This window comes from Dipodomys merriami, unplaced genomic scaffold, assembly GCF_024711535.1.
Source record: "Dipodomys merriami isolate MVZ:Mamm:240054 unplaced genomic scaffold, mDipMer1.0.p SCAF_5, whole genome shotgun sequence".
In the NCBI taxonomy this organism is placed as follows: domain Eukaryota; kingdom Metazoa; phylum Chordata; class Mammalia; order Rodentia; family Heteromyidae; genus Dipodomys; species Dipodomys merriami.
Window position 1 is genome coordinate 75446109 of NW_027206068.1, and position 20392 is coordinate 75466500.

Below are 20392 nucleotides of genomic sequence, written 5' to 3' on the forward strand. Positions count from 1 at the left end.
GACGCCATCAGAAGGCGCGAAGCTCCGATTAAGAGTTGGAGTTAAGAGTCCAAGAGTCCTTCTCCCGCAGGCGGGCTTCAGGCATTGGGAACTGCAAATCCTGGCTTGCTCCTAGGAAGAGCGGGCTGGTTGTTCCAGGCTTTACCCCGCCTCTCGGAGACCAATGGAGCTATGAGGAAACGACGAGTTGAAGGTCGGCCTAAGTAGTTTAGTCAGCAAGGACTGCAACTACAGTTCCCAGCCCGCTTCACGCGGGAACGGGTCAGAACAATGGGGCGGAGGAGGTCAGGGCCGAGGGCTGAGGGTGAGGTGCTGGGCCCAGGGGACCCCAAAAATAGACGGGCACGGATGATCCCAACAGAATCTCTCTGTGGGGAAAGGTGTCTTCGTTTGGTGAAACCGAAACTTTAAAGTCTGACCCGTTGTTAGCCAAACTTAGGAGGTGCCAACGTTGTCCCTATCCTTTGGCAGCAGAATCCTTGGGCTTCCACCAGAGTTTGGTGAAATCACCTCAAATAAAAAGACCCCTGCTGGCTGGGAATATGGCTTAGTGGTAGAGTGCTTGCCTAGCATGCATGAAGCCCTGAGTTTCATTCCTCAGTACCACATACACAGAAAAAGCCAGAAGTGGCGCTGTGGCTCGGGTGGTAGAGTGTTATCCTCAAGCAAAAGCTCAGCGATAGTGCCCAGGCCCGATGTCACTGCACTGTCTTTATGATTGTTACTTCTGCAGGTTCCTGGCTGCTAGAGAAACCTTTATACTCCGTTGGTGTATAAACTAGTGCAGTCTATGGAAATCAGTGTGGAGAGCCCTAAAAATAGAACTACATTGTATCCAACTATAGTATTCCAGTGTATCTCTCCAAAGGAATCAAAGTCAACATGAAAGAGCTACACGTCCGTATTTATCAAAGCAATAGTCCCATAAATTGTATAGTATAGTTGGATACTATGTAGTTCTTTTAGGACCCTTCACATGGATTTCCGTGGGCTGCACTAGTTTACATTCGCACCACAATTAGAGACATGAGAGGGAGGGGAAAAAAGCTGTTGCTTCTTCTGAGAACAGTCTTCAAAAGTAGTAGCTTGGCCAGGCCGGTGGCTCACACCTGTAATCCTAGCCTCTCAGGAGGCTGAGATCTGAGGATGGCAGTTCAAAGCCAGCCCAGGCAGAAAAGTCCATGAGACTCTTATCTCCAAGTTAACCACTAGAAAACCGGAAGTGGTGCTGTGGCTCAAGTGGTAGAACTCTAGCCTTGAGCTGTAGAGCTCAGGGACAGCACCCAGGCCAGATTTTTCTGACAAACTTTTTGGGAATAAGAGTCTTATGGGAGGGTGTTGGTGGTTCACACCTGTACTCCTAGCAACTCAGGAAGCTGAGATCTAAGGATCCCAGTTGGAAGCTACCCCAGCAGAAAAGTCCCCTTGGGACTATTTATCTCCAATAAACTGCTCAAAAACCGGAAGTGGTGCTGTGGCTCAAGTGATAGAGGAGCTCAGGGACTAGCCAGGATATGGAAACAACCCAGAAGTCCCACCACAGATGAATGGATCCAAAAACTGTGTCATCTATACATAATGGAATACTATGCAGCCATTAGAAATGACAAAATAATGGCATTTTCAGGGAAATGGATGGAGCTAGAAGAAATCATGTTCAGCGAGGTAAGCCAAGAGCAAAGAGACAAACCGTACATGGTCTCCCTGATAAGTGGATGCTAAATCCAAAATGTTAGATGATACGACAAAATTAGCAGGACTTAAGAAACAAAGGACTTCCACTCATCTGGTTGAATCACTACTAAATAACCCCATGCTGCTGATCACATGTATGGTATATATGTGTACACCAGAGGGGAACCAGGAAGACGACACAGAACTAGAGAGAATCAGGGAAAAATATACAACAGCGGGACCCATCAGCTGCACTGGACATTGACCAAAATGAACTAAGCAACTCAATGGCAGTGATGGGAGGAAAGGAACAAGTGGGAAAGAGGGAACAGCTGATGCTATGCATAACAAAAGAAATGTACATATCACCCAATGTGGAAGAAATAACTGTTTTGTAAAGCTCATAGATCTCATAAATGTTATAGACCGTGATAGACAATTTGCTCCAGGAAAGTTAGAATGTGTTTGTGACTTTAACTGAGCATCACTATCCCACAGTACTGTGAAATTTGGGGAATTATATAACCACTTAATCACAATAAAAAATTTAAAAAAAAAAAAAAGAGGCTCAGGGACAGCACCCAGCCCCAAAACCGACCAAAAAAAAAAAAAAAAAGGAAAGAAAGAAAGAAAAGAAAAAAAAGAGTCGGACTTTTCTGCCCAGGTTGTCTTGGAACTGTGATCCTCAGATCTCAGCCTTCTGAGTAGTTAGCATTACAGACATGGGCCACTTTAATTCGATGCTCCAGTTGCACTTATACTTCAGAGATAAACCATGAGATTCCATACATGGGACATTAATTTTCCTGAAATGCCCTCAAGCAATTAAGAACCTACTGTATGTCAGGATCAGATAGAGCTGTAATGGTAATAAATGGCTCCCTGGCCTCAGGAAGCTTGTAAACAAAGAAGGAATATTTTTAGTGTATATTAATTATACAAAATAATGGGATACACTGGGATATTTTCACACACATAATGTGCCTGATCCCCTTTTTCCCAAATAGTTGTGCTCCATCTTTCTTTGGCAGTATTACGGTTTGAACTCTGGGTTTCCTGCTTGGTAGGTAGGTACTCTACCACTGAGCCACACTTCCAGCCTTTAATCTTTACTTTCTTGGGTTTTTTTGTTTAAATATGGATTCCATATATGAGAGAAAATATATTTGTCTTTATGAGTCTAGTTTATTTCACTTAACATCTGCAGTACATTTATTTTTGTGTAAACAATAAACTCATTCTTCCTTATGGCTGTACCTCACTGTATATTTACATACCACATTTTGTTTATCCATTCATCAGTTGAAGGACACCTAGGCTGACTCCATAGTTTGGCTACTGTGAATAGTGGAACTATAAACGTAAGTGTTCAGGAGTCTTTCTATTGTATGTTGACTAATTTTTGGATATGTGATACATGTACAGAAGTAGTGTAACATACACATATGAAATACTTCTTTGTGCCTGTATACAACTCCACTGTGTATTTACTACATTTTCTTTTTTAGTTGGTCGTGGGGCTTGAACTCTGGGCCTGAGCACTGCCCCAAACTTCTTTTGCTCAAAGCTAGTGAACTACCACTTGAGCCACACCACCACTTCCAGTTTTCTGGTGCTTAATTGGAGATAAGAGTCTCACAGACGGGGGGCTGGGAAGATGGTTCAGTGGTAGAGTGCTTGCCTTGCATGCATGAGGCCCACTGTTCGATTCCTCAGCACCACAGAAGCAGAAAAAGCTGGAAGTGGGGCTGAGGCTCAAGTGGTAGAGCACTAGTCTACTGCTGAAGAGCTGAGGGACAGTGCCCAGGCCCAGAGTTCAGGCCCCATGGCCAAAAAAAAAAAAGTTTCACAGACTTTCCTGCCTGGGCTGGCTTTGAACTGCGATCCTCAAATCTCAGCTTCCAGAGTTGCTAGGATTTTTTTTTTTTTTTTTTTTTTTTTGCCAGTCCTGGAGATTGAACTCAGGGCCTGGGCACTGGCCCGAAGCTTCTTTTGCTCAAGGCTAGCACTCTACCACTTGAGCCAGAGTGCCACTTCTGGCTTTTTGTTGATATGGTGCTGAGGAATGGAACCCAGGACTTCATGCGTGCTAGGCCAGCGCTTACCACTGAGCCACCTGCCCAGCCCTACATTTTCTTTGTCCATTCATCCACCTATAGGATGATCCTATAATCCCATATATGGAAATTTAGCTTTGATAAACATGGACATGTAGCTCTCTTTTTTTAATTTAATTTTATTGTCAAGGTGATGTGCTGAGGATCTACAGTTACATATATAAGGTAATGAGTACACTTCTTGTTGAACATTGTTACCCCTTCCCTAGTTTTTTCTTCCACTTTCCCTCCCTCCCTCAATCTCTCTTTTATTTTTATTCCTCTGGATATATACCCTGGAATAGTATAATTCGATACAATGTAGTTCTACTTTTAGGGCCATCCACACTGATTTCCATAGGCTGCACTGGTTTACATTCCTACCAAGCATCTATAAAAGTCTCCTGATAAACAGGCACTGGTGGCTCATGCCTGTAATCAGGAGGCTGAAATCTGAGGATCACAGTCCAAAGCCAGCCTGGGCAGAAAAGTCCTTGAGATTCTTATCTTCAATTAACCACCCTAAAACAACAATTGGTTGTGAAGCTGTGGTTCAAAGTGGTAGAGTGATAGCCTTGAGCAAAAGAAGCTTAGGGGCAGTGCCCAGGCCCTGAGTTCAAGCCCCATGATGGACACACACACACACACACACACACACACACACACACACACACACACACACACACACACACACACACACACACACACACACACACACACACACACACACACACACACACACGCAGTTTCTCCTGAATGCTGGTTATGTGATTCATACTTGTAATCCTAGCTTTTCAGGAGGCTGAGATCTGAAGATCATGGTTCAAAGCTAGCCTAGGCAGGAAAGTCAGTGAGATTCTTTTTTTTTTTTTTTTTGGGTCCGGTTGTGGGGCCTGAACTCTGGGCCTGGGCGCTGTCCCTCAGCTCTTCAGCTCAAGGCAAGCGCTCTACCACTGAGCCACCTTCCCAGCCCCGTCAGTGAGATTCTTATCTCCAATTTACCACCAAAGAGCTGAAAACTGAGCTGTGGCTTAAGTGGTAGAGCCCCAGCCTTGAACAAAAAAGCTCAGGGACAGCACCTAAGCCTTGAGTTCAAGCTCTAGGACTGGCACACACAAAAAGTTGCTCCTGCGTGGTGCTAGTGGCCCAGCTGCTAGTGGCTTACTTACACTTTGCTACTCAGGAGGCTGAGAGTTGAGGATTACAGTTTGAAGCCAGATTGGGCAGGAAAGTCTGTGAGACTCTTATCTCCAATAAACTATTCAGAAGAAGCTGGATGTGGCACTGTGACTCAAGTGGTAGAGCACTAGTTATCAGCACAAAGTGGCTCAGGGACATTGCCCAGGTACTGAGTTCAAGCCCCAGGACCAGGAAATTAAAAAAAAAAAAAAAGTTTCTCCTCCCAGCCCTTATCAGTTGTTTTCTGCTTTCTTGGGGATAGCTATTCTGACTGGAGTGATCTGGAATCTTAGTGTATTTCTCTGGTGGCTGAAGATGAACATTTTTCATGTGTTTATTAGCCATTTTTGCTTTTCAACACTATCTGTGTAGTTCATTTACCCACTATTAACTGATTTTTTTTTTTGGTGGTTACCTTTTTAAATTCTTTATATATCTAGATACTAGTCCCCTGTCAGAATAGCTGTCAGAGAGTCTCTCCAATTTCTGTAGGTTGTCTCTTCATTCTAGTAGTTTTCTCCTTCCTTTCTTTCTTGTCTTGAGCCTTGAACTCAGGGCCTACGCACTGTGATAAGTGCCCCTAGTAACGAGCTGATTTCTCCAGATTCAGAGGAGGGAGGGAGAACTCGCGTTCCTATCACCAGACAGTTGCTTAAGAAGTGTTTTCCTATTAAATCCCAGCGTCCAGTATGGGGTAAACAAGTGGTGGGCAAGATGGGCCTGGCCCTTCCTTCAAGCAGCCAGAATGAGGAAGCCAGGCAGTAAACATGCACTGACTAAGCGCAAGTCTGGAAGGTAATCCTGGCACTGGGAAAAGTGAAGCTGGAGGATTTTTTATTTTTAGCCAGTCTTGGGGCTTGAACTCAAAGTCTGGGCGCTGTCCCTGAGCAACTTTTTCTCATGACTAGCACTCGACCACTTAGCCACAGCGCTACTTCTGGCTTTTTTGTTGTTGTTGTTTATGTGGTACTGAGGAATCAAACCCAGGCTTCATGCATGCAAGGCAAGCACTAAGCCGCATTCCCAGCCAAAGGAAACTTTTTTTTTTTTTTTTTTTTTTTGCCAGTTGTGGGGTCTGACCTCTGGGCCTGGGCGCTGTCCCTCAGCTCTTCAGCTCAAGGCTAGCGCTCCACTTCCAACTTTTTCTCCTTATGTGGTGCTGAGGAATCGAACCGAGGGCCTCATGCATGCAAGCGAAGCACTCTACCACTGGGCCACCTTCCCAGCCCAAGGAAAACATTTCTTAAGCAACTGCTCTGGATGATGGGGATGCGAGAAACACATTCACTGAAAATGAGCCTCCCCCCCAGTCTGCAGAAATAGGCTCGTTACTAGGGGGCGGGGCGGGAGCTCGGAGTGAGCCGGGCGACCATAGAGAGCGGGGCGCGGCTGGAGCGAGCGGCCGGATGCGGTCACCATAGAGACGGCCGACTGACAGGTAGCGGAAGAGGAAGCCGTGGGCCGGGTCGTGAGGTGGCAGCGGCTGCGGCGGCGGCGGGGCCGGCTCCGCGGACACCGGGGTCCGTTCTTCGTTTCTCTCCCAGTCCCCCGGGCCTGGGCCAGAGCCTCCGTCCGGCCCCTGCCGGCCCCGGCCCCGCTACCAAGGCCTCTCCTTCCGCGGGAGTGGGGCGTCCCTCGTCGTCCGCGGCCTCGCGCCCCGGCGCGCGTGAGAACGGGGTCCCTGCCCGTCTCCCCGCGGCCCGGCCCGGCCCGGCCCGCCGGACAAACCAGCCGGACAGCCGCCCCCTACTCTGCCGCTGCGGGACGTAGGCCTTTTATTTCTGCTCGGGGAGGAACGGCCTTCTTGGCCAGGGTCTTGGCCAGGGCTGAAGTTGGGCTGCGGGTCGCCGGGGGCCGAGCGGAGGCCGTGGCCCGCCGCGGTCCAGTGGGGAGGCAGCGGCCTTCCGCCGGCCTCGCACGCCCGGTCCTCCCCCGCCGCTCGGCCCCGTTGGCCTCCGGGGTGTCGCAGTGCGGTCACGGGGGCGCGGTGAAGGCCGGGCAGCGGGTCGCTCGCGGGCGGATAGCGCGTGCGCCGTAGATTCCACGCCGCGCGCGCCGGCGGGAACACGGGGAGGAAAACCCCGCAAAATGGCTGCGTGAGCCACGCGCTCCCCTGAGCGGCTGGCGGTGCTGAGTCACCGTGTCCGCCCACCTCATCTGGGTGGGCAGGCTCGTTTGCAGCCCGCGCGGCTGCTGATGGCTTGCGTGGGTTTCTTGGACACACGGGAGTAGGGAGGAAGGAGGCCCCGGCCCCTTCTCCCTGTGGCTGCCTGGGCAGTAACTCCCTTCTGCAGCCTGGGTGGATCTGGATGCCTTCAGGCAATGGTTGGAGAGTGGTTTGATGGATCGAGTGGGGTGTTCTTGTTTTGGGTGGCCTCTGATCAGTTGCTTCTGACTCTGACTTAAACCCTGCCTGCCTGCAGGTGTGTGTAGTCTTTTGGGGGTTATATTTGGCATTATTGAGTTGTGTTTTCTTTTCCTTTCTGCGGGAAGACAAATTGTAATCCCAGTGGTGCGCGAAGACATTTGCATATAAGTATTACTATTTGGGCTGAAGCGTGGACCCAGCACCTTAGCGATCTGCAGACTAGGCAGAGGGAGTGGTGACAATAACCGTTGCTCTTCCTGGAAATGCTGGGCCTGGATGCCAACACAAGAGGATCTGTGGTTGATCTGGTTGACCCAATGTTCCCTGGTTAAAATGCCTGCCCACTACTGGCCTGGGGCTCACCAAACACATTGATTCTGGAGGCGGTACCCCTTGGGGCACCCACATGACAGGACCTACCACCATGCGACTGAGCTCTCTGTTGGCTCTGCTGCGGCCAGCACTGCCCCTCATCCTCGGGCTGTCTCTGGGGTGCAGCCTGAGCCTCCTGCGAGTTTCTTGGATCCAGGGTGAGGGAGAAGAGCCCTGTGTAGATGCTGTGGGGGAGCCAGGAGGCCCACAGAATCCAGACGCAAAAAGTCGGCTGGACCAAAGCGATGAAGACTTCAAACCCCGGATTGTCCCTTACTACAGGGATCCCAACAAGCCCTACAAGAAGGTGCTCAGGTGAGGGAGTCTTCCTTGGGTGCCAACATCTCAGCTTAGGGCTGCTGTAAGTCCTTGACTCTGCCCTTCTATTGATACTTAGTGTTAGGTCTCTTGGAGCAATGTCTTTGGTATTATTTTCCTTGTTAGTTTGTTACTAGTTTCTTCCCTTTCTCAAGTCTAAGAAAATCTTGCCCAATGGTGTTAATTTAGTGTGTTCACTGTTGTTGAATAGGGCAAGATTTGCACCCATTGAAACCAGGGGTAGACCCATCCACCTGCTCAATTCTGGTTTCACTGCAATTCACTCCAGTGGTTAGTTAATATTGGAGGAAGGAGGTCTCATTCCCTCTGCTTAACCCAGCTATTTCATTCCTGAGACATAGGAGCTGGCCAGGCTGGCAGGCACTCCTTAAAGACGAATTGACTCCCCTCCCCCTGTCTCCACAGGACTCGCTACATCCAGACAGAGCTGGGCTCTCGTGAGCGGTTACTGGTGGCTGTCCTGACTTCCCGAGCCACGCTGGCCACGCTGGCCGTGGCTGTTAACCGCACCGTGGCCCACCACTTCCCTCGCCTGCTCTACTTCACGGGGCAGCGGGGGGCCCGAGCTCCTGTGGGGATGCAGGTGGTGTCCCATGGGGATGAGCGGCCTGCCTGGCTGATGTCAGAGACCCTGCGCCACCTTCATACACACTTTGGGGCTGACTACGACTGGTTTTTCATCATGCAAGATGATACCTATGTGCAGGCTCCCCGCTTGGCAGCCCTTGTGGGCCACCTCAGCATCAACCAAGACCTGTACTTGGGCCGGGCAGAGGAGTTCATTGGTGCAGGCGAGCAGGCTCGGTATTGCCACGGGGGATTTGGCTACCTGCTGTCACGGAGTCTCCTGCTTCGCTTGCGGCCTCATCTGGATGGCTGCCGAGGAGACATCCTCAGTGCCCGTCCTGACGAGTGGCTTGGCCGCTGCCTCATTGACTCTCTGGGTGTTGGCTGTGTCTCACAACACCAGGTGATTGCCCCTTCACGTTAGTTCCTGTCCCTAGCAAGGAGCAAAGATGTTCCCAGCTGGTTGCTAGAGGCCATCCTTCTGACCTTCTCAGACATTGATCTCCCCTTAGCATCCTCTTGCTTAGCTGGGGGTATCAAAAATGGGAGACAGAAAGGTTCCCCAACTCACCAGCACTCCTTTCATCTGCCTCGCTCCTACAATCGTGCCTCCCAGCATAGCAGTTAGGGACAGTGTTCCCAGAGAAGAGAACCCAGACATCCTTTTGCCTGCTCAGAGCAACTCTGCCATACTAGAGAAGAGCCGAAGACCCCAGGGGCAGGGATTCCTCCATCTAGAGGCTTTCAGCCTTTTGAGAAACAGTGGACTCTGGGCGAGAGGATGTCCTAGTTTGCCTCTTGCTTTCTTATAAGCAAAATGTGGACAGTGAAAGTAAGAATCAGGGTTAAAGGAGCTGCTGGCAAAAGCCCCTCCATCTATTCTAAATCAGCAGGGGGAGCAGGTGGTCCAGGTGGGTTGGGGCAGACGGCCTTTGTGTGCAGCGCTGATTGTTTTGATTGTCCCTCTAGGGGCAGAAGTATCGCTCCTTTGAACTGGCCAAGAATAGGGATCCTGAGAAGGAGGGGAGTGCGGCTTTCCTGAATGCCTTTGCTGTGCACCCTGTCTCTGAAGGCACCCTCATGTACCGGCTGCACAAGCGCTTCAGTGCTCTGGAGTTGGAGCGAGCTTACAGCGAAATAGAACAACTGCAGGTGAGCTGAGTCAGCCAGGGGCCCAAGGATCACTGCAGAGATTAGAGGAGCCTGAGGTGTTCACACTCACAGCAGGCAGCTGAGTGATTTGGGCTGGGGAAGAAAGATGCTGCCTGTGCTCAAATTTTCAAAACAGCTGTAGGAAGCTAGTGCCTCACAACTGTAAATCCTAACTATTCAGGAGGCTGAGATCTGAGGATTGTGGTTTGAAGCCAGCCCAGGCAGGAAAGTCTGTGAGGCTCTTAACCATAAAAAGGCTAGAAGTGGAGCTGTGGCTTAAGTAGTAGAGCCACCAGTATTGACTGCAAAGCTAAGGGAAAGCATTCAGGCCGAGTTCAACCCCCATTACTGGCACACACACACAAGTACAGAGACAAAGGGTTTTGGGGTCCAGGACAATTTTTTTTTTTGGGTCCGGTTGTGGGGCCTGAACTCTGGGCCTGGGCACTGTCCCTCAGATCTTCAGCTCAAGGCTAGTGCTCTACCACTTGAGCCACAGCGCCACTTCCGGCTTTTTCTTTTTGCTTATGTGGTGCTGAGGAATCAAACCCAGGGCCTCAGGCATGCAAGGCAAGCGCTCTACCACTGAGCCACCTTCCCAGCCCCAAAACTACTAACAGAGGATGGTTTCAATCCAACGACCTCTGGGTTATGGGCCCAGCACGCTTCCGCTGAGCCACTCTGCTACACTATGAAAGGAGTTTCTGGATTCCTAGTGATTTACACTAACCCAGGACAATTGTTAAGTTAAATACTATAATGTGGGGACCAGTAACTAGCAGATGTTCAGATAGGCCATTTTAGCTTCACACCAACAGTGTGATTCTGAGGTGACAGAAACTCAGTTCTTCTAAGCTTCTAGAACTGTTTAAGAACTGATGGTAGAGAGAAAGGGGTAGCTGGTGAGAGATCCAAGGTCACTGTTGGCTTATAGATGAGTGTGAATCCTTTGGTCATAGGAGGGAAAGATTGTCAATCTGTGATTCAGACTGCAAAGCCACCCCTCTCCCCCAACAGTTTAGAAGGGGGCTGTCTTTCAGCTTAGAGGTAGGGAGTGTAACGTGCAGACACTGGCCAGGGTCTTGCTATTGGAGTCTTGGCGCCTGGTCAGGTGGAGGTGGGTGGGATCCCAGAGCTGGCACTGACCTTAGGTGCCTTCTCTCCAATGTAGGCTCAGATCCGGAACCTGACGATGCTGACCCCTGAGGGCGAGGCAGGGCTGAGTTGGCCTGTGGGGCTCCCAGCCCCTTTCACACCACACTCCCGTTTTGAAGTGCTGGGCTGGGACTACTTCACAGAGCAGCACACCTTCTCCTGTGCAGATGGGGCCCCAAAGTGCCCACTGCAGGGGGCCAGCAGGGCAGACGTGGGTGACGCGGTGGACACTGCTCTGGAGCAGCTCAATCGGCGTTACCAGCCCCGCCTGCGCTTCCAGAAGCAGCGGCTGCTCAACGGCTACCGGCGCTTTGACCCAGCGCGGGGAATGGAGTACACCCTGGACTTGCTGTTGGAAGCTGTGACGCAGCGTGGGCACCGGCGGGCACTGGCCCGCAGGGTCAGCCTGCTGCGACCCTTGAGCCGGGTGGAAATCCTGCCTATGCCCTATGTCACTGAGGCCACCCGGGTGCAGCTGGTTCTGCCGCTCCTCGTGGCCGAAGCCACTGCGGCCCTGGCTTTCCTTGAGGCTTTTGCAGTCACTGTCCTGGAGCCCCGAGAGCACGCCTTGCTCACTTTACTGCTGGTCTATGGGCCCCAGGAAGGTGGTCGTGGGGCCCCAGACCCCTTTCTTGGGGTGAAGGCTGCAGCGGCTGAATTAGAGCGAACGTACCCTGGTGTGAGGTTAGCCTGGCTGGCCGTGCGAGCCGAGGCCCCTTCCCAGGTGCGGCTCATGGACGTGGTCTCCAAGAAGCACCCCGTGGACACGCTGTTCTTCCTCACCACCGTGTGGACGAGGCCCGGGCCTGAAGTCCTCAACCGCTGCCGCATGAATGCCATCTCCGGCTGGCAGGCCTTCTTTCCAGTTCATTTCCAGGAGTTCAACCCTGCCCTGTCACCACAGAGATCAGCCCCGGGACTTGCTGGGGCTGGCCCTGACCCCCCATCCCCCCCTGGTGCAGACCCTTCCCGGGGGGCTCCTGTTGGTGGCAGATTTGACCGGCAGGCGTCTGCCGAGGGCTGCTTCTACAACGCTGACTACCTGGCGGCCCGCGCCAGGCTGGCTGGGGAACTGGCAGGCCAGGAAGAGGAGGAAGCCCTGGAGGGGCTGGAGGTGATGGATGTTTTCCTCCGGTTCTCAGGGCTCCACCTCTTTCGAGCCGTAGAGCCAGGGCTGGTGCAGAAGTTCTCCATGCGGGACTGTAGCCCCCGACTGAGCGAGGATCTCTACCACCGCTGCCGCCTCAGCAACCTGGAGGGGCTGGGGGGCCGCGCGCAGCTGGCCATGGCTCTCTTTGAGCAAGAGCAGGCCAACAGCACCTAGAACAACCCCCACGCGCGCGCCCCCACCCAACCCCCTCCCTCCCTTTCCTCTGCCTTTGCCCCAGGAAGGGCAAGGCAAGGTGATGGACAGATGGAGGGCTTGCCACTGTATTTTTTTTAAATAAGAAAATTATTAAAAAGTATCTTCTGCCAAACTGTTTTTAGATCTAGGGGAAATTGGGGTAAGGAGACAGCCTGAGGGTGTGATGTGGAGAGTTTGTCCACAGGGACCCCACTGCCTTTACCCTCCCTGCCCTCCCTCTTTCCTTCCTTCCCTTCTCAGTGTGCAATGACCACAAGGCTACTGTTAGATGAATGACCTTTAATCCAGTCCTCCCCACCCCAACCAAGGTAGCAGAGGCGTGAGGCTCGAGCGCTGGGCCGAGCACTGGGGAGCAGGGCGCGGCTGGCTGGTCCACAGTGGTATCCAGGCTCCTAGGTGTTGCGCACCACCAGCGACTGCTCCAGCTCCTGCCTGCGCTGCTGGATCTTTAGAGGAAGTGTGAACAGGAGCAGGGTCACATGCTCCTGGTGAGTGACCGGGGGAGCCCACCCCTGGCACCCCTGTCCTGAGAGTGGGAGCTACTGCAGGGCAAGGTGGGGGGTAGGCAAGGTCACCACAGGGAGCACCGAGAGGAAGAGGAAGCTTCACCACGGGCCAGGGCCCTTCCCTACCTTGCAGTAAAAGTAGCGGCTGACTGCTTCCTGGGACCAGGGCTGGTGGTAGAACTCCGCCCGGCGCTCCTCTTCAGGGTTGCCGGCTACATCTGTCATCACCTGGGAGGGAGCATGGGCTCAGCTGAGTCCCCGGGGCCTCCCCTGCCCTGGTGACTGCCATTTAAGCTCTTTCCCCATGTGCTTGTCTTCCACTCCAGTGCTCCCAAGTCTCCCTCTTCACCTTGAGGTCCCGGCTCTGGGAGCGGAGCAGGTCTTGGACATAGCCCTTGGGGTCTCTGGAGAAGCTTAGCATGAAGTCCCTCTGGATCTTGAGCTGGTTTATGGACTCAATCGTCTCATGGATCTGCAGGTAGAAAGACATGATTTCAATCTGGCTCTGTGACGTGGGCAAGGGTGGGGAGGGAAGGAGGAGGGCATGCTTCTGTGAGGGGCAGTCCCTCGGAGCCCCTGTCTGAGACAAGGGAGGGCTTGGGCCAAGTGAAAAGGAGTGAGGCTGGCAGGGCCTGCATGTCCCTATGTCCTCGTAGTCCTGTGCTTGTGGTGTAAGTGTGCGCTATCCTCTACGGGCTAATGTCCCACTCCAGCTCTGGGCTTGGGCCCCACCTTACTGTCCAGAGCACTGATCTCCTGCTGGTTAGCTGTGGACAGGAGGAAGCTGCTCATCTGCCCTTTCAGTGGCTCCTCCACCTCCACATCGATGTCATAGCACGCGGTCTTCTTCTGATCTGACGGGTCCACACTGCCAGGGAAGTCCAGCCCTTGGTGTCCACGATGCCCCCACAGAAGCCCGTGACCCCAGGCTAGAGTGGGTGCAACTGGGAGGGAAGGGTGTGTGGAGGGGTGATCCATGGCCTGAGGAGCAGGCTGGGTCCACCTCACCTGATGACGTGGTTGATGACGATCGGGTCAGGGGGCAACAGCAGGGCTGTGAGGCGCTGGGGGATCTCAGAAAACTTCAGCCGGGGACAATCAAAAATCTGAAGTAGGACAGTTGAAGAGGGTGTGATCGCGCACGCTTGCGTGTGCACGTGTGTGTGTGTGTGTGTGTGTGTGTGTGTGTGTGTGTGCGTGTGTGTGTGTGTGTGTGTGTGTGTGAAGAGGTGGAAACTCTGCTTCTAGATCCTTCCATTCTGGAAAGGGCCACAGAAGGTGAAAGTCAGACTCCTTGGGTGGGCCAGGCCCGAGGTGATCACTGTATGGCTATCTGGGTGGTGTGTGTGGGGTCCGGGGTCTCCTTGCTTGGGTATTAGTCCTGCTGCCATCACGTTCTGTGCAACCTTGAGCGAGTGAGACACTAACACCTCAAGCCTCGGTGTTCACAACTCCTGTGGGACTGAGTTATCAGGGGAATTGTGGGAATCAATACACATAAAGTGCCTGGAACAATACTGCTACTTGGTAAGTGCTTAATAAATATCAGCCATCATTTCTACTCATATTTATCTCTTGTATTTATTTATTTATTATATTTTTGGCTGGTCATGGGGCCTGAACTCTGGGCCTGGGTGCTGTCCCTCAGCACTTCAGCTCAAGGCTAGTGCTCTACCACTTGAGCCACAGCGCCACTTCCAGGTTTTTCTGCTTATGTGGTGCTAAGGAATTGAACCCAGGTCCTCATGCATGCAAGGTAAGCACTCTACCACTGAGCCACCTTCCCAGCCCTCTTGTATTTATTTTTAAAAGTATTGACAGTAGTACTCTGTACTTTGGTAGAATTTTGTCAAGCCGCTGTGCAGCAGTTTGGTTTTTGTTGCTGCCCAGTAAGCTAGATGGCTCAGTTTTCATCTCTACAAAGATGAAATTAAATGCAGAATATCAGGGTAACTCACCTCAAGCCTAGACCCAGGACTGTGAACCCTGGATCTTCACTTTAAGTGCTAGGGTATTACATTCCAGAAGGCAGTTGGCTTTCTGGTAGGGTTCCAGATCTTTCCAGTCTGGGGAGGCTAAATGCATCAGCAGTAGCTATGGTGGAGGCCTGATAGATTCTGGCCTCTCTGCTCCAGGGCAGTGGCTGAGAGGAGTTGTGATACTCCAGGATCTCAGCAGGGAGGCCCACATGCCTTCCCAACTGCTCTGCTGCCCAGATCCCTGGCTTCAGGAGACATTACCTGCTGGAAATACTTGTCCCCGTTGATGTATTCCTTGTCGTGAGAGTCCTGCAGCCTGTTGGTCTTCACATACTGCCACAGGGCCTGGACGATGGCCGAGCGGCTCTGTGTGTGCAACCCCAGCAGCCGGGCCAGGCGGGGGTCCAGTTTGAACTGGGGAGGCTGGGGGGCAAAAGCGACCAGGATAATTGGAACCAAGGGGGAGAATGGTGAGAACTCAGCCAGGCGGAGTGCGTGGGACTGAGGCCTTGACCCCTGGGCTTGTTAAAAGCATGCTCTGAACAGGAGGGGGTGTGGGGTGTGGCAAGGGCAGGCACAGACCTGGTAGTCCAGCATGAGGAGCAGGGTGCAGCGCACACTGAGGTCGCCCGGCCTCTTCACCTGGAACCCGTCCGTCTCCTGGGTGGTAGGGGTCCGGTGCCACTGTCCAGGAGGAATTGCTGGTTCACCCACAGGCCCATCCGGATTAGCTTGACTCTGGGCTCTAGGGTGGTCCTAGAAACTCTAGGAGTTGCTTGGGAGCCTTGGGTTTGTGGGAGGGAGTGATTCCAGGGCAGGAGCAACCTGTCTTACCTCAACGAGGTGGTTGTCCGGGCCATAAAGGTCCTTGTCCAGCTCAATAACCAGACTCTTGAAGAAGGATGAGAACTTCCGCTTCTGCTTGCTGGGCTGTGGGAAGAGGATAGGGACTGTGGGGGATGCACAGAGACCACAGGAGCAGAATGGGTCGAGCTGGCAGCAGGCAGACAGCACGCTGCGAGGTAGTCCTCGGCACCAGCCCCGTTCCCAGCCCCCTGTGCCCCCCCAAGCAGGGCTGCTCCCCCAAGCCTAGGAGCAGACATCTAGTTCTCTTCTTGACTCAGCCCATACCCACCCCAGGACACCTGGAGAGACCTGGGCCAGGACGTACATCATCCAGGAGTTTCCCCTCCACCCGCAGCTCCCAGGAGGCAATGCTGCCATCAGAGTCTTCAGCATCAGGCTTCGCAGGGTTAAAAGTATTGGAGATATAAAGCCGCAGCTTCCGCTTTTGCTGTAGAAATAAAGAATGGAGTAGAGAACCAGAGCTGTGTGCCCCACCCAAGGGCCACCTCATTCCTCCTGGGCCCTGGGCTCCCGCTTCCTTCCCCCACACTAAGGCACCTTCATGGGCCTCTTCAGGGCCTCCTGGATGTCCACCCGCTTCCGCATGATGGTTTGATCCAGTTTCCTCTCAAATGCTAGGAGGTCCATGTAAGCTTGGGACTCGGGGACCAGCTCCCGAATCTGGAGGAGGAGTGAGGCTCAGTCAATCTTACAATACAGAACGTGCACCTATTTGCTGATCCCAGGACACAAAAGGCTGTGGATGGGAACTGTCTGGCTTCACGACATGAAATGTTGCAGGTGCAGATAATACTTCTCTCCAGAATTCCATTCTCCAGCCTCCTTGTGTGGGAAAAAAATGGCTTCTCCCTCCAGGCAGATCTGTGTGTCTCATCACCAGGGTGCTAGGTGCTGTGCAGTGACAGGGGCCTAACCTCATGGCTCCTCACTACAGCCACCCTTGAGCCCCTGCAAAGTGCCAAGGGGCTATGGGGTTCTGAGATAGTTGGGGGATAGCATTGCTCGACACCCCCACCCCTCTCAACTGTACTGTTTGTTTACAATGGCCAGGGCCTCCTCCCTTCTGTTCCCTTCACCTGGCAGCCTCTGACCTCCCTTTGTCCCATGCTTTTTGTCTTATTGCGGGGACTGCTGGCACTCAAGGGTTTCCCCCCACCACCACTCAGGCCCTGTTCTGTCCCCAGGCTAGCCCTCCCCGCCCCCCCCCAATTTAGCCTGGGGAGCCTCACTTCTTAATGAGCTTTTTAAACAAAAAGTGAAAGTGGCTGTGGCAGAGCTGCTCCTGAGGGGGCGGGGGGAGGGCGGCAGCCGGGGAGGGGAGTCGGCTAGGGGCTGCTGTGGAAGGCACTCACCCTTTGAGGGAGGATTTTGTCAGCCATCTTCCTCCTCTTGGCACTGTACATTTTTTAAAGAAAAAAACAGGTTACCATGGTGACAGATCTGGGAGTAACGAGGCCACCTGCTAAATTATCCCAACATCTCCGCCTGTCTGGCTGGGGTTCCCACAGCCCCCTTGTCTGCCTGCCTGAGGGGCTGTGATCTGACAGTGGCATGGGGCTGGTGCTCCGTTTTCTCTTGGGGAGGGGTGACCGGCCCCCCTCTCTGGCCTGGCCCCTCTTCCACACCACAGCATCCTCAGAACCAGAGAAATTCCCTCTTACAAGGAACTGGGGGTGGGGGAGGTGCTGGCAAAAAAAAAAAAAAGGGAGCTGCAGAAGTGTTGGAGAAAAACTGGGGAGTCGGGGGTTCAGGTTCTGGAGACCTGCCTCTTTTCTGACAAGTAGGAGGGACTCATCGCGGAGGATCTGAACAGAGAGAGATGGGGGGGGGTCGCTTCCCCCAGCTCTGGGTAGGAAGTGATGGCATGAGGCTGGTGCAAAGGGACTTGCACCCCTGCCACCCTGGGCTTGAGGGGCAGGGGGACTATCTGCCAACAGGGCATGGGACAGACCACACCCACAGGGTGAGCGTGGGGGCATGGGTCTTTGTGGGTGCGGCTCGGGGCTGGGGCCAAGCTGGTTACCCCTGGGTACGTTTAGCACTTGGGATTCAGTTACTTCTTGACTGGGTTAGCTGCTTCCTACTTCGTTAAGTACCCCCGAACACCCTTGGTTGGTTGACTGAAAGGCAACCTGGAGGACAACTCTGCACTGCCCTCATGTGGTGTCCCCCGTCCCCTCCCCGCCCAGAAATCCATTCTGGGAGGAGGGAAGCCACTCTCCTTCAAGAACCCCATTCTAAGGTTGGGCAAGCACCTATCATTGAAAGACTGACTTGTTTTAAACGATCTGTGCAAAACTCCCCCACTTACACACAGTAAACCAGGGAATTATTTGCTATACGAAAAGGCAGCTCATGTTGCAGAAGAATTTATCACCGGATTCCCATAAATGGTGAAATTTTCTTGATGTGCAGGAGATATTTAATAATGAGGTAAAATTGATTTTGCACCTTGTATAGGAATCCATCTGTTGTGCAAAAGGAAGCATGTGTGTTTGACTAAACACAGGTGCCCAGAGGGCCACTGATCTTGCTAGAGCCAGCAGGGACTTGGGGAGGGGTGTGTGTGTGTGTGTGTGTGTGGTGTGCGTGCTTCCAAATGCTCACACAAGAAAGGGGCTGGCCCTGGCAGCCTGGGGGCAGGCCTGGTTGAGAGGACTGTGGCGCTCTTCCACCTCTCAAGTGCCCGGAATCCCGTGAGTACAACTAGGCAGAGCCCACCCACCCACAGAGCAAGTCCCACAGGGCAGAGATTTCCCACCGAGGGGCTCCGGAGACCCACACTTGGGGACACACAGCTAAATCGCCGTACCCCTCTATTGCCACTCTCCCCACCCCCCAAGACTGGAGAAGCATCACCCAGAACTTAGGGTACCGGGTGTGGAGGGCACCAGGTAAGACGGGGGGGGGGCGAGGGCAGGGCAGGGGCACCGGCTGCCGCAGCCTGTCTCTATGGTGGGCACACAAAAGAACCAGACCAGTGCCCCGAACCCGCCTTCCCCGGGGGGCGCCGAACCCAGGCGGCCTGGCTCCCCCGCCCCCCCCCCCCCGCTCGCCATCGCCCTGCATGTCCTGCCCGCCCGCTCCTGCCCCCCCCCCCGCCCCCCGGCGCCCGGGCCCCGCACTCACCTGCGGCTCCGCGCGGGGGCGGTGGGCACCGGCTGGCCCTGGCTCGGGGCCTGGCTCTGCCCGGGCGGGGGCGCTGCTCGCTTGCGGGCGGGCTCCATGCCCGCGGGGGCCAGGCCGGGTCGCACGGCGGGGCTGCCCATGTAAGGGGAGCCCGGGGGGCCCATGGGCGCCCCCTGGTGGGGCATCCGGGCTCCAGACGGCATCCCGGGGCGCTGGGAGGGGAGGAGGGGGGCGAGGGGTGAAGCAGAAACCGGCACCCGCGGGTCCCGGGGCGCGCGGGGAGGGGGTAGAGGGGGGCCGGCGACCCCGGGTGGGCGACCCCGAGCGCCGCCGAGCAATTGGTGGGAGGGGCGGGGAGGAGGGGCAGGGGCTCGGCGGAGGGGGGCTCGGCGTCTCTCCCGCGGCAGGAAGCTAACTGAAGCCAGGCGATTGCCCAGGACATGGCCGAGACCCGAGCCGCGCGCGGGAGCGGCGGAGGGGGATACGCGGGGTGCCTCGCCGCCTTTCCGAGGAGGCTGCAGGACAGCCCGGGCAGGTCCGTTCGCCCCCACTTGTCAGATGGGCTCACTGGGGCTCAAGGAGAAAAGCCACCCCGCCAAGGTCATGGGCGCCGAGGCCCCTCTCGGGCGGCCCGGCCCTCTCCGGAGGCCAGGGCTCTGGTTCCCCCCTCTCCGCCCCCCCCCCCATGCCTGGAGGTGAGGGCTCGAACCCCTGACTTGAATGAACACCCTGTCTCTTCGCCCCATCCCCTACTTTCCCGTCTCTCCTCCTCTCTGCTCGTCCTCTCACCCCCTGTCTCTTTCTGGGCCCCTGATCTTGACCCTTTGGTCTCAGACATTAGGCTGACTCTTAAAGTCTTTACATCTGGGGGGGGGGGAGGTTCTACTGACTTGTCCCTCACGCTTAATTTCTTCCCAAGGGGAAAGAAGGCTGGAGGCAGGGTTGATGTCACACTTTGCCAGGTTTCTCCGAGTGGGAGGGACGGCTGGGCTGTGGGGGGGACTAGGGGAGTCCACAAGCATCCATCTCTCCCTCCCTCCCGTCTAGATCAGGAGATGGCCCATCTATTCCCTGCCCTACCCCCGGTGAGCTCAGTCAGGGTTGATTCAAACAAGTCACCTTCCCTGCCAAAGTACAAATGTCTCTGCGTTCTTTGGGACCCCACTTATCAAGACCCCAGAAGGGAGATGGGGGGGCGCCCAAGGACTATGGATGAGAGGTGAGATGAAGACTGGGTCAGGGGAAGCCAGGAGACTAGAGAGGGAGGAATGATCATTGGGACACCCTCCAGTACCCCCTAGGCACAAGGAAGAGTCCAGGGCTTGGTGTCTGATCCCAACACTTCTACCCCTAGCCAGCAGCTGTCTCTGCTCATCTCTCCCAGACCGCCTGCCTCTGTCACTCACGCCTCCAGAGTGGCAGGCCAGGCCTGGCCATTCCCCACTACCATAGACCAAATACTGGCCAAGTGGGGCTCAAGTCCCCTGAGAAGGAACCTCTAGTTTAGCTGTGTTGAAATTCCTGTGTAGAGTCCCCCCCCCATGGGTGGACCTCTTTCCAGCAGCTGCCCCAAACAGCAAGGTGAAGACTGTTAACCCCACTGTCCCCCACCCCCACCCTTGTCCCCAGAGATCCCTGGGTCA

The 20392-nt window shown here is 54.3% G+C and overlaps 2 protein-coding genes across 5 annotated transcripts in view; one reads left to right on the forward strand and one right to left on the reverse strand.

The window, feature by feature from the left end:
* Nucleotides 1-6411: 6411 nt before the first annotated feature.
* Chpf2 (chondroitin polymerizing factor 2) lies at nucleotides 6412-12564 on the forward strand. Its single transcript, XM_069997104.1, has 4 exons — nucleotides 6412-8004; nucleotides 8434-8998; nucleotides 9565-9747; nucleotides 10919-12564. The coding sequence occupies exons 1-4, from the start codon at nucleotides 7724-7726 to the stop codon at nucleotides 12224-12226; spliced, it is 2337 nt and encodes a 778-aa protein (XP_069853205.1). The 5' UTR covers nucleotides 6412-7723; the 3' UTR covers nucleotides 12227-12564.
* Nucleotides 12533-20392, reverse strand: part of Smarcd3 (SWI/SNF related BAF chromatin remodeling complex subunit D3) — a 32282-nt gene continuing 24422 nt past the window's right edge. For 3 of the 4 annotated variants that reach the window (XM_069997108.1, XM_069997109.1, XM_069997106.1), the window contains 12 exons: nucleotides 18750-18961; nucleotides 16973-17015; nucleotides 16158-16280; nucleotides 15889-16047; nucleotides 15588-15683; nucleotides 15336-15437; nucleotides 15015-15176; nucleotides 13783-13880; nucleotides 13507-13642; nucleotides 13124-13246; nucleotides 12901-13002; nucleotides 12533-12714 (listed from right to left, as the gene is read on the reverse strand). In XM_069997108.1, coding sequence (XP_069853209.1) covers nucleotides 12661-12714; nucleotides 12901-13002; nucleotides 13124-13246; nucleotides 13507-13642; nucleotides 13783-13880; nucleotides 15015-15176; nucleotides 15336-15437; nucleotides 15588-15683; nucleotides 15889-16047; nucleotides 16158-16280; nucleotides 16973-17015; nucleotides 18750-18961 — 1410 coding nt within the window. In that variant the 3' untranslated portion in view covers nucleotides 12533-12660. The remainder of the gene's footprint in view (nucleotides 12715-12900; nucleotides 13003-13123; nucleotides 13247-13506; nucleotides 13643-13782; nucleotides 13881-15014; nucleotides 15177-15335; nucleotides 15438-15587; nucleotides 15684-15888; nucleotides 16048-16157; nucleotides 16281-16972; nucleotides 17016-18749; nucleotides 18962-20392) is intronic. The other variant, XM_069997107.1, reaches the window with a different exon arrangement.